General features: G+C 33.3%; 2 protein-coding genes across 2 annotated transcripts; one reads left to right on the top strand and one right to left on the bottom strand.

Annotated features, from left to right (window-relative positions):
• Nucleotides 1–1,140: 1,140 nt before the first annotated feature.
• LOC145638181 (protein EXORDIUM-like) lies at nt 1,141–2,363 on the top strand. The gene has a single exon (XM_081689142.1). It carries the CDS (start codon nt 1,258–1,260, stop codon nt 2,197–2,199), a length of 942 nt encoding a protein of 313 aa, XP_081545268.1. The 5' UTR covers nt 1,141–1,257; the 3' UTR covers nt 2,200–2,363.
• A 6,110-nt stretch (nt 2,364–8,473) lies between these two features.
• LOC145639264 (protein PHOSPHATE-INDUCED 1-like) lies at nt 8,474–9,750 on the bottom strand. Its single transcript, XM_081690455.1, has one exon. The coding sequence runs from the start codon at nt 9,655–9,657 to the stop codon at nt 8,692–8,694; it is 966 nt and encodes a 321-aa protein (XP_081546581.1). The 5' UTR covers nt 9,658–9,750; the 3' UTR covers nt 8,474–8,691.
• Nucleotides 9,751–13,970: the final 4,220 nt, after the last annotated feature.

Below are 13,970 nucleotides of genomic sequence, written 5' to 3'. Positions count from 1 at the left end.
AGAAACCACCTGCAATATTATGTATAGAAATAACTAGATAAGAGGGAATAAAAATATATATCAGCCTATCACGGTGAAAAAGAAAATAAAAATTACATAGTGTAAACTTTCTCAATTGTTACAGTATTATTCATTGATTACACATGTTGCAATAAAAGTTACTTTGGGAGTTGGGACTGTAGCACAAATTAACTATCCATTTTTTTGGAAATCTAAACAAAACTCCTGGAACAACATAATTAAGTGAGCCTATAATCTGCTATAATCATTCCTTTGCAAACTTATTTTTGGGCAAGAGATAGAATGCTTAGGCCCTAGGACCAACATACCCATATGCCGCACATAGCTTCATATGACTGTTTACAGCGTAAATGATTGGGTGCATTCTAATTTCTACTCATTTCTACCCATTTCTACCGGACAAGTGCATTTACCGCTCCTAAAATGGATGGTAAAAACTGCATACTTAGCATTTCCTTTCCCCTCCCTATCACGTTAATTTTCAAAAATTATTAGAGACACTTTAAAGATAGAGGCTCTCCTACCCTTCCCGTCTACCCCTCTCACTTCTAAAAAGCCTAATTTATTAAGTTAGGCTGGATTACCTATGTGAGGTTCTAATCCGATAGGACACTTCTCCTTACCAAAAAACATAAAAAGGATAAAACAAAAAATATGCACAAGTTTATTAAAAATGTTTGTTACAATAATGTATTCGATCAACACAACTTGGAATTATAGAATACAAATATCAGCTTTGCAACTAAAGCATAAAAAAAAAAAAAAAAAAAAAAAAAAAAAAAAAAGCCAAAAGTGAACTTTCCACATAATCATGATCCAGCTTTTCTAGAAGTTCAATGTTGACTTGAGCTGCTGCAAGGTGGTCTTCCTTTTGTCCAAAAAACAAGAAATATCTTACTTACATTTTTCTTCAATAATTGTTCAATGTCCAGCAACTTGCAAAGCCTATGAGTAGCAATGGAATTTGTTCTCTACTTAATCAACAATTTAACATCACATACTTCACACTTTTCACAGTCAAAGATTTAACACTTAATGCTTACTACAGAACTTTCTTTTTGGCTTTTCACATGACATCCTACATTTTTCCTTCTGTGCCCTTCTTCCTCAGGGTATAAAAACCCACAATCTCTCCTTGCTATCTTATCCTCAGTTTTCCAACTTCCCTTTCATAAGTTCCTAACATAAAAATTACTAATTGTAATCAGAGTTTCTCTACTTTGCAAAAAGAGCGTAATGGCATCAATATACATATACTCGCTCATACCTCTAACTCTCCTTTCTCTTATGATCAATTCAACCCTAGCAACAAGGATGCTCGCAGAGTCCTCCACTCAGCCTATGACTTTCCAATACCATAATGGTCCTCTCCTACATGGCCGATTCTCCATCAACCTTGTTTGGTATGGCAAGTTCAAGCCTACCCAAAGGGCTATTGTCTCTGATTTTGTTACCTCCCTGACACCTTCACAGATTGAAAGCCAACCATCTGTTGCCATGTGGTGGAATTCCATTGACAAGTACTACCACCTGGCCAATCCCAAACAGCAAACTTTGCTCTCACTCTCCTTGGGCAAGCAAGTCATCGATGAGACTTACTCCCTAGGCAAAAGTCTCACCACCAAGCAGGTTACAGCCTTGGCCACAAAGGGCCCACAAGAGCCTAACACCATCAACGTAGTTTTAACTGCGGCTGATGTGGCAGTAGAAGGTTTCTGCATGAGCAGTTGTGGGACCCATGGGTCCACCAACATTTCCAAACAAGGCCTAAAAAAGTTCACCTACATCTGGGTTGGTAACTCGGAGACACAGTGCCCAGGTCAATGTGCCTGGCCATTCCACCAGCCCATCTACGGCCCACAAAGCCAACCATTGACTGCACCTAACAATGATGTTGGCTTGGATGGCATGGTCATTAACTTAGCTAGCCTTCTGGCAGGGACTGTAACCAACCCTTACGGAAATGGGTACTTCCAAGGCCCTAAGGAGGCCCCACTTGAGGCCGCTTCAGCCTGTCCAGGAGTCTACGGAAAGGGGGCCTATCCTGGTTACGCAGGAGACCTCTTGGTGGATCCCACAACTGATGCTAGCTACAATGCTAACGGAATCAACAAAAGGAAGTATCTACTCCCTGCATTGTATGATCCCACAACCTCATCCTGCTCAACTCTAGTTTGACTGTTTGAGAAGTTACAAAAGCTACCTACAAGATAATGTATAGATGGAAAAGTATAAAGATGTATACTAGCTAGGATGATGAAGCAAATAGAGATTATATGTTTTTCTCAGTCATGTATCCTTTAAGTTACACATGTTGCAATAAAATTTTGCCATTATCTACCTTGAAATCATCACTCCATCCGTAACTTTGCAACTTCATATACTTGTCCATTCAGATTAACAAGTACTCTAGGTCATGGTACATAGCTGTTAGGTGAGCTTAAACTCTGGTTTATCTACTCAGTTAATCCTTTGTGTATGATGACTGATGAGAAACTACAATCACTAAACTTCTAATTATATCGTCAACAATTAACTTCTAGTTAGGAGACAGAATGGTGGAGAAAAAGATTGTACATATATTATTGAATTTAGTTATTGCTTCCCTAAAGCCTGTATTCATATTCATGTATGCTTCGAAGTATCCACTTCTGTTAATACTTTCTCCCAATGTTTTAACATTCATTATCCATTTACATATATTAATACCAAATTGAGGATACAAAGGACATTACCCCATGCAAGTCAGACAAATCGAAATAGCTAGATAAAAGTGAGCTTATCAATTATTCACTAGCAGCCCAATTTTAAACTTGGAACACAGTCATGTTTTTCAGCACAGCACTCACTGTAATGACTATTCCAACTTTTTTATTGCAGTTTTCTTCTAATCATAACTTCCTATATATAAAGCCTTAACATCAATTTCATTTCAGCATCCTCAACATTCTCAATCCTACACACATTCATTTGGATCCGAAATACCACATACATTCATGCCTTTATGGCATTCATTTTCAATTTCCAGTGTTCAATCCATTCACTTACTCGGGTAACCTCTGTTTCACTTAATAGAGTATGTAATGATTCTATCCACATATTAGGATGTAAATATCTTGTGTATTTCTAAGTCTTCAATGTAACTAGACCAAAATCCTAGTCACCAAACTAATCTCCTCCCCCTCCTAGCCATATCTCCTCCTCTTCTCCTTCTTACATCGGCTCCACCATGTTCATACTCTCAAACTCTCCCTTTATTTTTCACCCTTACCATCTCCACTATTAAAAATTTAGTTCCTAATAATCACCTTGCTTGACCTTTGTTACTTGGACTAATAGACTCTTCATTGTCAAGTCTAACCCCAATGTTGTTCCAATATATTAAAAAATGTCAGCAACATTTTCTTAAAGTAATTTAATGCTCCAAAGGAAAGCTATATTTGTAGCTTCGGAGATGATATCAAACTTAAACTAGTGACCTTAAATAAAATATACGTAGTATACAAATTACAATCATATGGAGTTGTGTTTAAATTGACTACACAACTATTTTTTTCTACAAACAATATGAATAAATTTGACAATTCTATTTACCATTGCCCTCGAAATACTTCACATGTGCACATGATGTGTATCGTGCTTTTAAAAACATACATTTCAAATAAAGGAACAAGTAGTTACAAAATAAAAATAAAAACAAACATAAAATCCATATTTATAACTTTCATGTAATTCTTTAAATCATTTGTTACATTGTCCTGTTATGTACACAATTCCATTTCCATGTTATCCAATTCATGTTACGTACACAATTACATTGTTATTTTAGGTGCATGATGCACATCATGTTCTCGAGTATAGGAGCTAAGTATTATTGAATACATCATTTACAATCCACAAATGAATTCCGGCATTTGGAAGGGAAAAAAAAAAAATTAAGTTCACAAACATACTCTCAAGTCTCAACCAATTACATTATCATTAGTTCATAATCTAAAAATATCAACCATATTTCGAATTTATACTACGTATTAAACAATTTTACTCCAAACCATTGCTCTCTACTCCAATCTAATCCCTTATAATCTGAAACTCTTTCATTCCTTTCAAAAAAATATAACAAATTAACCGATATCTTTAATATGTGGTAGAGTAATTTACTGTTGCAAACTTGCAACTTCAATATTCTACTTAAAAAATTTCCCCGAAAATCAAATACTGTCAATTAATTGAATTTAAATCAAATTTCGTGAAAAAGGCATCAAATTGCTAGCTAATAACCAAAATCATTACTATATCAGAGTCATAAATAACCAAAATTATGCAGTAAACATAATATAATTCTGCAGTTTTTTCAATGTTATATCAATAGTTTGAATTTATTTTTGTAAAATCTGCAACATTTTTTCCAAAGATAAATTATATAATTATGCAGCCAAATTAAGGATAATCAAAGATCAAAATCGTGAAAAAAGAGAAGGAAATATAAAGGGAGTGTAATCTGCAAAAGATGATAATGGATTAATGGAGTTACCTAAAGAGGATGATCCAAATGAAAAATTGTTTCTGCGAAAAACTACGCATAACCCACTCTTCCGGCATTTCGGGATAGTCGTCTTCTTCTGTTCTGTTTCAAATCTTTCAATGCTCCGGAAGAGCTTCTCTCTTGTCGATATTCTCAATTTCTCATAAACCTAGGCCCTACTATGCCACCGTACAATTTTTATTATTTTTTTTAAAATCGATTCATAAAAAAAAAAAAAAAAAAAAAAAAAAAAAAAAAAAAAAAAAAAAAAAGTCATACAATATTTATAAAGAGATTTATAGGGTACCTAATTTATGTATGGAGTACCAACTTATATTGTGTATGAGATGTCTTACAGTCTTAGGGCCTCTTTTGATTTACTGAACTAAACTGACTTGAACTGAATTATTTATGAGAGAAGGAAAATTAGGAATTGAACTGAATTGGTCTGAAATTAAGCTGAAGAGAACCGATTATTAGTTAGCTCTTTTGTATGATTCGTTTAGTATCTCTCATCACATCATTGGAGAAGGGCATGTAAGATCGTTGCTGGATGGGATGCGTGTGGTAATTTAGAGCACATTTCGCCAACGGCATTTTGTCGTGGATAGAAATTGATTTGATTTAATGAAATGCCCAGGCTAACTTCTTAAAAAAAAAAATTTAAAAAAAAAGTTTGTCTAATAAATACATGATAATTGAATCAAATAAAAACATCTTTTTAGCAGAATTTGATTATTGTTGCAAATTGTACTTTTTATACTAAATGCTAATAAGAGAATGTAGTTTTATTGAATCAAACAAAACGTAAAGTAATTAAAGGAAAAGGGTCGAAAATTGTCAAACTTCTCCACCTTTGAAGAACCTTAGAGAGAAACTATATAGAGGGGATAACTATGTTTTTATTTTTTTAAGAGTTCAGCTCTTAATTTCCTTCTCTCGTAAAATATTTATTTTAGCTCAATTCAGTTCAGTTCAGCAAAGTTAAGTTCGGCTCAATTCAGTTCAGTTCAATAAATGTGAATTGGCGCTCAGTTCAGCTCCAATCAGTTCAGTTCAATAAATGTGAACAGACCCTTAGTTCAGTTCAGTTTAGCTCCAATCAATTCAGTTCAGCTCAGTTCAGTAAATGTGAATAGATCCTCGGTTCAGTTTAGTTCAGCTCCAATTAGTTCAGTTCAGTTCAGTTAAGCTCCGCTCCAATCAGTTCAGTTCAGCTCATCATAACAGGCCCTTAGTCCACAATTAAGTAATCAGTAGTGAATTTGTAATAAATTTTGATTTTCTTGTGTTTCTTTTGTTTTTATATAAAAACCTTGCCTCCAAACATTATTATGGAGTAATTTTTGTGTTTGGTGTTATATGTGCGTACTCCAAGTTTTACTGTTTTAGTGAGCGATATCTAAAGTGGTTCAGATTCTCTCTCAATTTCAAGAGATCATGGGGTCAATTCTCACCCCTGCTCTTTGTAGCTCTACCCGAGGTTCTGTAAGCGAAGTATAATTTAAAAAATTCTTTTTCTTTTCAATATTTTTTGTAGGATAAAAAAAGGGGGATTCTTTAAAAATGATAGGTATTAAACAATTTATGTGTTCAAGTATATTTTTTAAAGGTTTTTGTCAAATTATAGGACACTCGTAGTTCGTCTCCCAATTTGAAAATCCTGGCTTCGCCGTTGCTTTATCCTTTTACATGGTTTTTTTTTTTTTTTTTTTCCTTATTTTCTCCCTCTCATTTCCAAAAATTGCTTATACTACTTGCAAAGTGATGCAACTTAAAAAAACCAAGGAAGGACTTACGAGACATGGGCCTAAAACCAAATATTTCAATAATTTATGGACAAATAGAACAATTACATAGATACAAAAATGACTTGGCAAGATTGCCAGCATTCCAAAATCCAAATAGATCATTGCTTAAAAAAACTCGTAAAATAAAAACATTCCAAATAATTGATTAGCCGTTGCATGTCTTGATGTCTAATAATGCGGAGAGTCTTAAGGAAGAAGGAGCGTTAGGCAATAGTAATACTTTCGGTGGGTGCATGAACATAATGGCCACAAAATGGGATGTATATGTTGGAGACTTGGAGCTTAGTGATAACTCTAGATGTCACCTAATTCACATTACCAAATTGACCATTGTATTGTCCAAGCTAATCTTTTGTAAGAAATTCCTCTATGTATTACTCCCTCCGTTTTTAAATACTTGCTCCATTTTTCCATGCGCGGAATTTTAGGAGAAATTGGAGAAAGTAATAAATTATGGAGGTAGTGGGGTTGGTGAAAGAATAAAAATTATACTCCGTAGAAAGTAAAAGTAGTGGAGAGAATTGGAAGAGAGAGAACATATATTGGGTCCACTAGGTGAAGGAAATAAATTAAATATTCTAAAAGCTTTTCAAATAAGGAAATGCAGCAAGTATTTAAAAACGGATGCAAATAGAAAGTGGAACAAGTATTTAAAAACAGTGGGAGTACAAAGTACTACGGAGTACATTTTAATAAAAAAATACTCGTAACTGACAATAGCTTATCTACTCATGTAATAGTAGTAAACCGAACCTAGTATGGTAAATTCATATTTTATTCTTTTGAAAAGTTAATAAATGCTGTTAAAAATTACTCATCATTATGTATAGGAGGTGAATTCATGTAAATTTGGTTTCATGCCTTTGTAAGGAATTGATTGCTTAATATGTTTATGATATTGAAAATTTGAAATATGGATTTCCAAAGAATTTGTAAGTTTTAGGGCCTCTTCTCTTCCGTTGAAATTCAGTTCAGTTCAATTCAGCTCTTAATTTACGTCTAATGATATTGCTAATGATATAAAGCCAAATTTCATTCTTTTAAGCTCTTATTACAACAACAACAACAACAACAACAACAACAACAACAACAATAACAATAATAATAATAATAATATTAACAATAATAATAATAACAATAATAATAATAATAATAATAATCAATAAGTAATAAATAATAATAATAATAATCAATAAATAATAATAATAATAACAATAATAATTGAAATAATAATAATAACAATAATAATCAATAAATAATAATAATAATAATCATCAATAAATAATAATAATCAATAAATAATAATAATAATATTCAATAATTAATAATAATAATATTATTATTATTATTATTAATAATAATAATATGTACATTTGTATATACACATATGTATAGTAATAAATAATCAAAGATCACTAATCCGTAGTTAAAAATCACTAATTAATCAGTTCAGTACAGTTCAGTTCAGCTGAGTTCAGTCAATTGAAACAGGCCCTTAGTATAGTCCTAACTTATATGAGGAGTAGCAAAAGTGATACTCCATATTTCATACGTCCATAATATAATATAGAAATTGAAAATAATATACGAATTACTTTGGGCGGAAATAAAAATATCATTAGCATAAGCTTGAACTTCTATTCATTACCCTACCGAGTATTATACAAATTGGAATGAAGGAAGAAGCATAACTTTACAACACTTTTGAGTTATTTTAGCGAACATTTCTATTTTGAGGTATAACTTTCTGTGCTTAAACACATGTGATATGTAAGATCTTTATCAAAATTCAAATGACCTTTATGATTATATTCCTTCGGACCTGTTCTCATTAACTGAATTGAGCTGCACTGAATTGAGTTGAGCTAAACTGAACTGAAATAAATATTTTATAAGAGAAGGAAATTACGAGTTGGGCTAAACTGAATTAAATTTCAATGAATGAGAACAAACTCTTCATCTCACCTCGACTTGAACTTTCTGTGTTTAAACTTTAAACTTAATTATCATAAATTCCAAATTCCAAAGTAAAGCTGGCAAATCAGTGGCATTTTTACCGACTTCTCAGTCCTCACAATTAATTAAGTGTACCAACAGTCCAACAAGGCAACAACTAAAAAAAAACCAGTACTAAATTATTTAGGACAAAATAAAACGGACAAATTTCTTTCTTATGACAGCAAATTAAACCATTTGCTAATAAAATATTACTTGTATTAATTAAAATCGCAAATGCGATACAAATTAAACAAAATGAATCAATGAATTTAATAATTCTACTACCTCACTACTCTCAATATTACATTTTTACTTTCCTTTAAAAAATTTATTTTTCTACACTAAAGTAGAGCAAGTGGAAGTAGAAGGATCATACAAAGCAGGCAACAAATACTTCCTTCCATTAACCCCATTTGCATTATAACTCGCACCACTTGTTTTATCCACTAGTAAATTACCAGCATACCCCGGGTAAGCTCCTTTTCCATAAACCCCAGGACAAGCTGATGCTACTTCAAGTGGAGCTTCTTTTGGGCCTTGGTAAAACCCGTTTCCAAACGGGTTAGTCACGGTTGCAGCCATCAATGAGGCCAGGTTGATTATCATACCATCTAGGCCCACATCGTTGTTGGGCGCAACCAATGGGCTACTTTGCGGGCCGTAAATGGGCTGGTGGAATGGCCAAGCGCAGTGACCTGGGCATTGGGCCTCTGAGTTTCCGACCCAGATGTAGGCGAACTTGCTGTGGGTTCGGCCCATTTTGGAGCTGGCTGAGCCGTGGGTCCCGCACCTGCTTGAGCAGAACCCGGCTACTGCCACGTCGGATGAAGTCAACACTACGTTGACTGCGTTGGATTGCGCGCCTTTTGAAGCGAGTTCGGTTAGGTGTTTGTTGGTTAGGGATTTTCCTAGTGAGTAGGCTTCGTCGTTGATTTGTTTTCCTAAAGTAAGGGAAAGTGAAGAGGTCTTTTTGTTGGCTAGGTGGTAGTATTTGCCAATGGAGTTCCACCACGTGGCAACGGATGGGTTGGTGCTGGTTTTATGGTTTTTGGTGGAAGATAAGGAAGTAATGAAATCGGATACAATGGCTTTTTGAGAAGGGGTGAATTTTCCGTACCAGATTAGGTTGACGGAGATTTTACCGGAGAGGAGTGGGCCACGGTGGTATTGGAGGAGCATCGAGTTCGAGGAATCATCGACTATTGGTTGTTGGTCGTGGATGGTGTTTCTTGCGGCGGAGATAATGTGGAGGAGTGAGAAAATGAGTAGGATTGGAAGGAATTTTTGAGTAGTTGAGGCCATTTTTTAAAATTTATGGACTTTGTTTAAAAGTTTGGTTTTTGTTTTAAAAGTGTTTGAAAATGGGAAGTGAGGAGTGGGATGAGTGAAATGAGAAAGGAGTGAGGGGGGTTTATATAGGTCGATTTTGGATGAGATAAAAGAAAGGAGGTCAGAAAAAGACACAAAAAAAAGGAAGGTTTAATAAATAAAAAGCGTTGGAGTATGGAAAAGGACGAAATTACATAAGGTTACAGCTTCATAGATACGCGTCGTGGGTCCCCATGGCTGTATTGGCTGGCAACTGAAATCTCCATGCTGCCCTTGGAAAAGGGGAAGTGTGTAGAACAAGAGAGAGGGTTAGAGAATTTTTAAATTTAAATTATAAAGTATATAATGCCATGAAAAAAAAGGGTAGAAGTAATAAAGTAATGGTGGAAATTTGGAAAATGTGAAATATGTAGATAGAATAAAATTTAATTAGTTGCACTCTTTATACTTTCTTGTGTTCTTTAAATTGTAATGTTGTGAGACTTGTGAACTTATAATATTTTGTGGATAAGTTATACCTTTTTATTATAAGTACTGTATGATTTAATTACTCTATAAATTTTTATTTGATTTAGTTATATATTTTCACTAATTTTTAATTGTATTATTTAGATTTTTACACTATTTACTCATTTTTTAAAATATTTTTTACTATCTTTTGTAATTTATACGCAAGGAAAAACTATAATTAATTACGAGTACAGAGTAAAATTTAGCTAGATTCATCTCAATGCCATTATATTTATCTTATTAAAATTCTTAAATTTATTTACTGGTACAAAATAAAACTTGTACAATAATATGTAGTAAGGGTCTGTTCACATAAACTTAATTTCAGTTTAATTCAGTTCAGCTCCAATCAGTTTAATTCAGTTCGGCTCCTAAGTTCCCTCTCTCATAAAATATTCAGTTAAGCTCCAATCAGTTTAGTTCAGTAAATATGAACCGTCTCTAAGTAAAAAAAAAAAAGTTAAATGAAATAGAGCTGTTTGCAATGGAATACCAACATTTAATAAAGTCACGTTTTAGGAATAACAATTGAGTTCAAAAAAAATGCAAAGATAACCACAAAAAAAAAGGGGGGGGGGGGGGTAGAAAAGGAAAAGAAAAAAAGAGACGTTGTTGAGAAAGAGAGTGTGGTAATAGACAGGCTGTTAAGGGAAGGTAACCGTAAGTAAATGGAGTTTATATGGGGAATAGTGAGAAGTCCAACTGGCAAATACTAAGCAAAGAAAGAAATAAAACCTAGCCTTGCTGGCTTTCCTTTGAATAGGATAATGACGTGTATGGGTTTCAAGTATCCAATGGATGAGATGGATTTTTGGTGGGTCCCATTTTTCACAATACATGTCAAGAAATCAAGAATAGCCTCACATTCATACTCTCACCTCACCTGGCCCTTCACCGGCCTTCACCTTCACGGCAATTTTGTGAACTTGAGGAGTACGTTACACTTTGTGTTTTTTTCCTCTTTATCATACTAGTTGACCATCATCCATGCTTTTCAGGAGTTTTGGATTTTTCATTTTATTTTACTACCTCATCACTATGTTACATTTTTTCATTTGATGGCAGCCAGATGGGCAAGGAACGTTGATTGTATAAAAATAATACGGATTTTTCATTTGTCTCATAATATAGTGTCTACTTTATGTTATGCAGTCTCATACGGAGTTTGTACACATAACTTATACTCTCTCCGTTTTTAAATATTTGCTTCATTTCTCTTGGATACGCATGTCGATGCTAAGCTTTGATCACTAATATCTTTAATTACCAATAACTATAAATTCTAACAATTGAAAATTAATAATCTATTCATTGAGATGATTCTGACAAGTACTCACCAGAGTATATTTTTTCTTATGTATAAATCACAAACATTAGTCAAAGTAGGACAAATGAATAGTACAAAAAATAGAAATGGATCAAATATTTAAAAACGGAGGGAGTATATATAATGAAATTTTGTACAGTATATTTTTTATATTATAACTCAAGTCTACAAACTAAGCAAAGTTTAGACAATGTATCAGTGTTCATTCAGTGATGACATTGAAACCCGCATTAGTGTCCACTTACAATGTCCTAATCCAATCACTATTCACTAGGCAACGATAATTAGCAACTTGTATTTAAAAACAAAATGTTAGTCACTAGCGTGGATGAAGGAGGGTGTTAGCAAGCAATTTAGTACAAATAAGAATATAAAGACAGATTATTAGATTGCAGTATTATAATTAATTAATTACACAATATTCTCTTAGGGTACTTAAATATGGTCTTCATAAGTTGCACGGAGAGTTCACGCACTCTGCAAAACCAACTACTACTAAAATGTCATCGATTGTATGAAGGGATCACTTATTAGTGTGCAGCTGGTCCTAGCAACTCATTAGCTGTACATAGAAATTAATTTGTACAGAGTATTATATATTCGGTACAAGTATGATATTTGTAGCCCTAATTATATACTCCATACTTACAGTATTAAGAATTGATTACGGAGTATATTTTTTCAAAGTCATTTATTAAATTTTGACAAAATTGTGTGTTGGTTTGTACTATTAATTAATTTTTAGTACTCATATTTCTAATATTTATGAAATTTTGACATAATTAAGTGCGATTGGTTTGTAAATACTCCATAAATTTTTTCAATTATTTGAGATATGCTATTTAAAGTTACTTCATCTCTTTTTACTTACTCTACAAGTATTTTCTGTTTTTTTTTTTTTTTTTTTTTTTTTTTTTTTTTTTTTTTTTTTTAAAAAAAAAAAATTAGAATGTTTGTTTTGGTCCAGTTTCAATACTATTATATGGTTTATTTGGTTTGGTTTGAAAAATTGACCAAATCGCATTTGCAGTTTGGTTTAGTTTGAACTCAAATCGCACCAAACCAGTTCATGTTCACCCCTACGTAGGCAAGGAAGATGCCATGCGACGAAGAGGTGAGCTATAGCTCACGCATTTTCATGGCTTGATTATTGGCGAGTGAGTTATAGCTCGTCTTTATGGAGGCTTGTTGCATGCTTGAGCTAGTTGCTGCGGTCCTTGTGCATAACTTATGGAATAGTTTCCTTGCGTTATAAAAGGACCATTTATGTGGTCCATTAGATCACAACTTTTTGAGCCATTAAGATTTAGGACTCCTTGTATAATTTCTCATTCTTTCAACATTATAGTAAAAAAAAGCTCTGAATTCCCCACATGTGGATGCAAGTCTAATTTGACCAACCTACGTAAATACTTGTGCTTTTAGTTTATCTTTCTTATTGTTTTTCTCATTCTTATTATTTGTTAGTTGGCTTCTTTCACATTAATCAAACACAACTACACCTATATTTCCCAACAAAATGTCCAAATAAAAATTGCCTCTACTTTTTATTTTGATATGAGTCCCACATTAATTTATGACTTAATTTACCTATGCAAGTGCGCGCTATTCATATAGAAAGGGAAAAAAAAAACAAAAAAACATATATTATTACTATCTATGAGCTATTGTTAATATAATAACACAAACTCTTATATGTGATTGGCCACATGGCCACACCATGTGGCCAGCCACTATAAGGGTTACTTCGCTAGTGTAATGGGGGTTACTTAGCTTGGTCAGTGTTGAAGGGGTTACTTCATCATTGTTATAGAGTTACTCGGTCAATATTATAGGGGTTACTCGGTTGATATTATAAGGGTTACTTAATCAATGTTATAGGGGTTACTTTAAGTGGCCACACGGTGTTGTCGACTGCACACAATTGCGGCTGATATAATACACGACACAACAAACACTAATCAAGTGCAATTTTGGTCTAAAAGATGATGCAAATTGCCAAGTAATTAACCATACTCTAATCTTAAAAGATCAAGGGCAGATATGAAAGTGCTTCATAATAAATAAGCGTTGACTTGTGCTACACTGCCACTACGCACTAACTTTGACTTACACAAATCTTCGTTGGTTTACAGCTTAGTATAGCTAGGAATAGGATGTAGCCCCTTAACAAGTCAACTTCACAAATCACTTTCATTTAAAACGTTCTTCAATTTTGCAAAATTAATACCATGGAAATTAGACCAAACATATAAACTCCTACATACCATAAAGCATGGACATGTAGTGAAGGTTCAATCAATTTCATCTGAACAAAATTATGCTATATAACGTGCAGTGGTAGTAAATTTCTTACAAGTTGTCGAAGTTGATACAATTTAAGTTCATTAAATTAACACTTATTTATATAAACCAAAAGTTTCCCTTAGCTAGAAGTCGTAGAACTAGT

This window comes from Chenopodium album, chromosome 7 (assembly GCF_948465745.1).
Source record: "Chenopodium album chromosome 7, dcCheAlbu1.1, whole genome shotgun sequence".
NCBI classification, from domain to species: domain Eukaryota; kingdom Viridiplantae; phylum Streptophyta; class Magnoliopsida; order Caryophyllales; family Amaranthaceae; genus Chenopodium; species Chenopodium album.
This window is presented reverse-complemented; position numbering and strand designations above follow the sequence as displayed.

Excerpts from the sequence above, each read along its gene's own strand:
- LOC145638181 (XM_081689142.1), top strand. The coding sequence starts at position 1,258 with ATGGCATCAATATACATATACTCGCTCATACCTCTAACTCTCCTTTCT.
- LOC145639264 (XM_081690455.1), bottom strand. The coding sequence starts at position 9,657 with ATGGCCTCAACTACTCAAAAATTCCTTCCAATCCTACTCATTTTCTCA.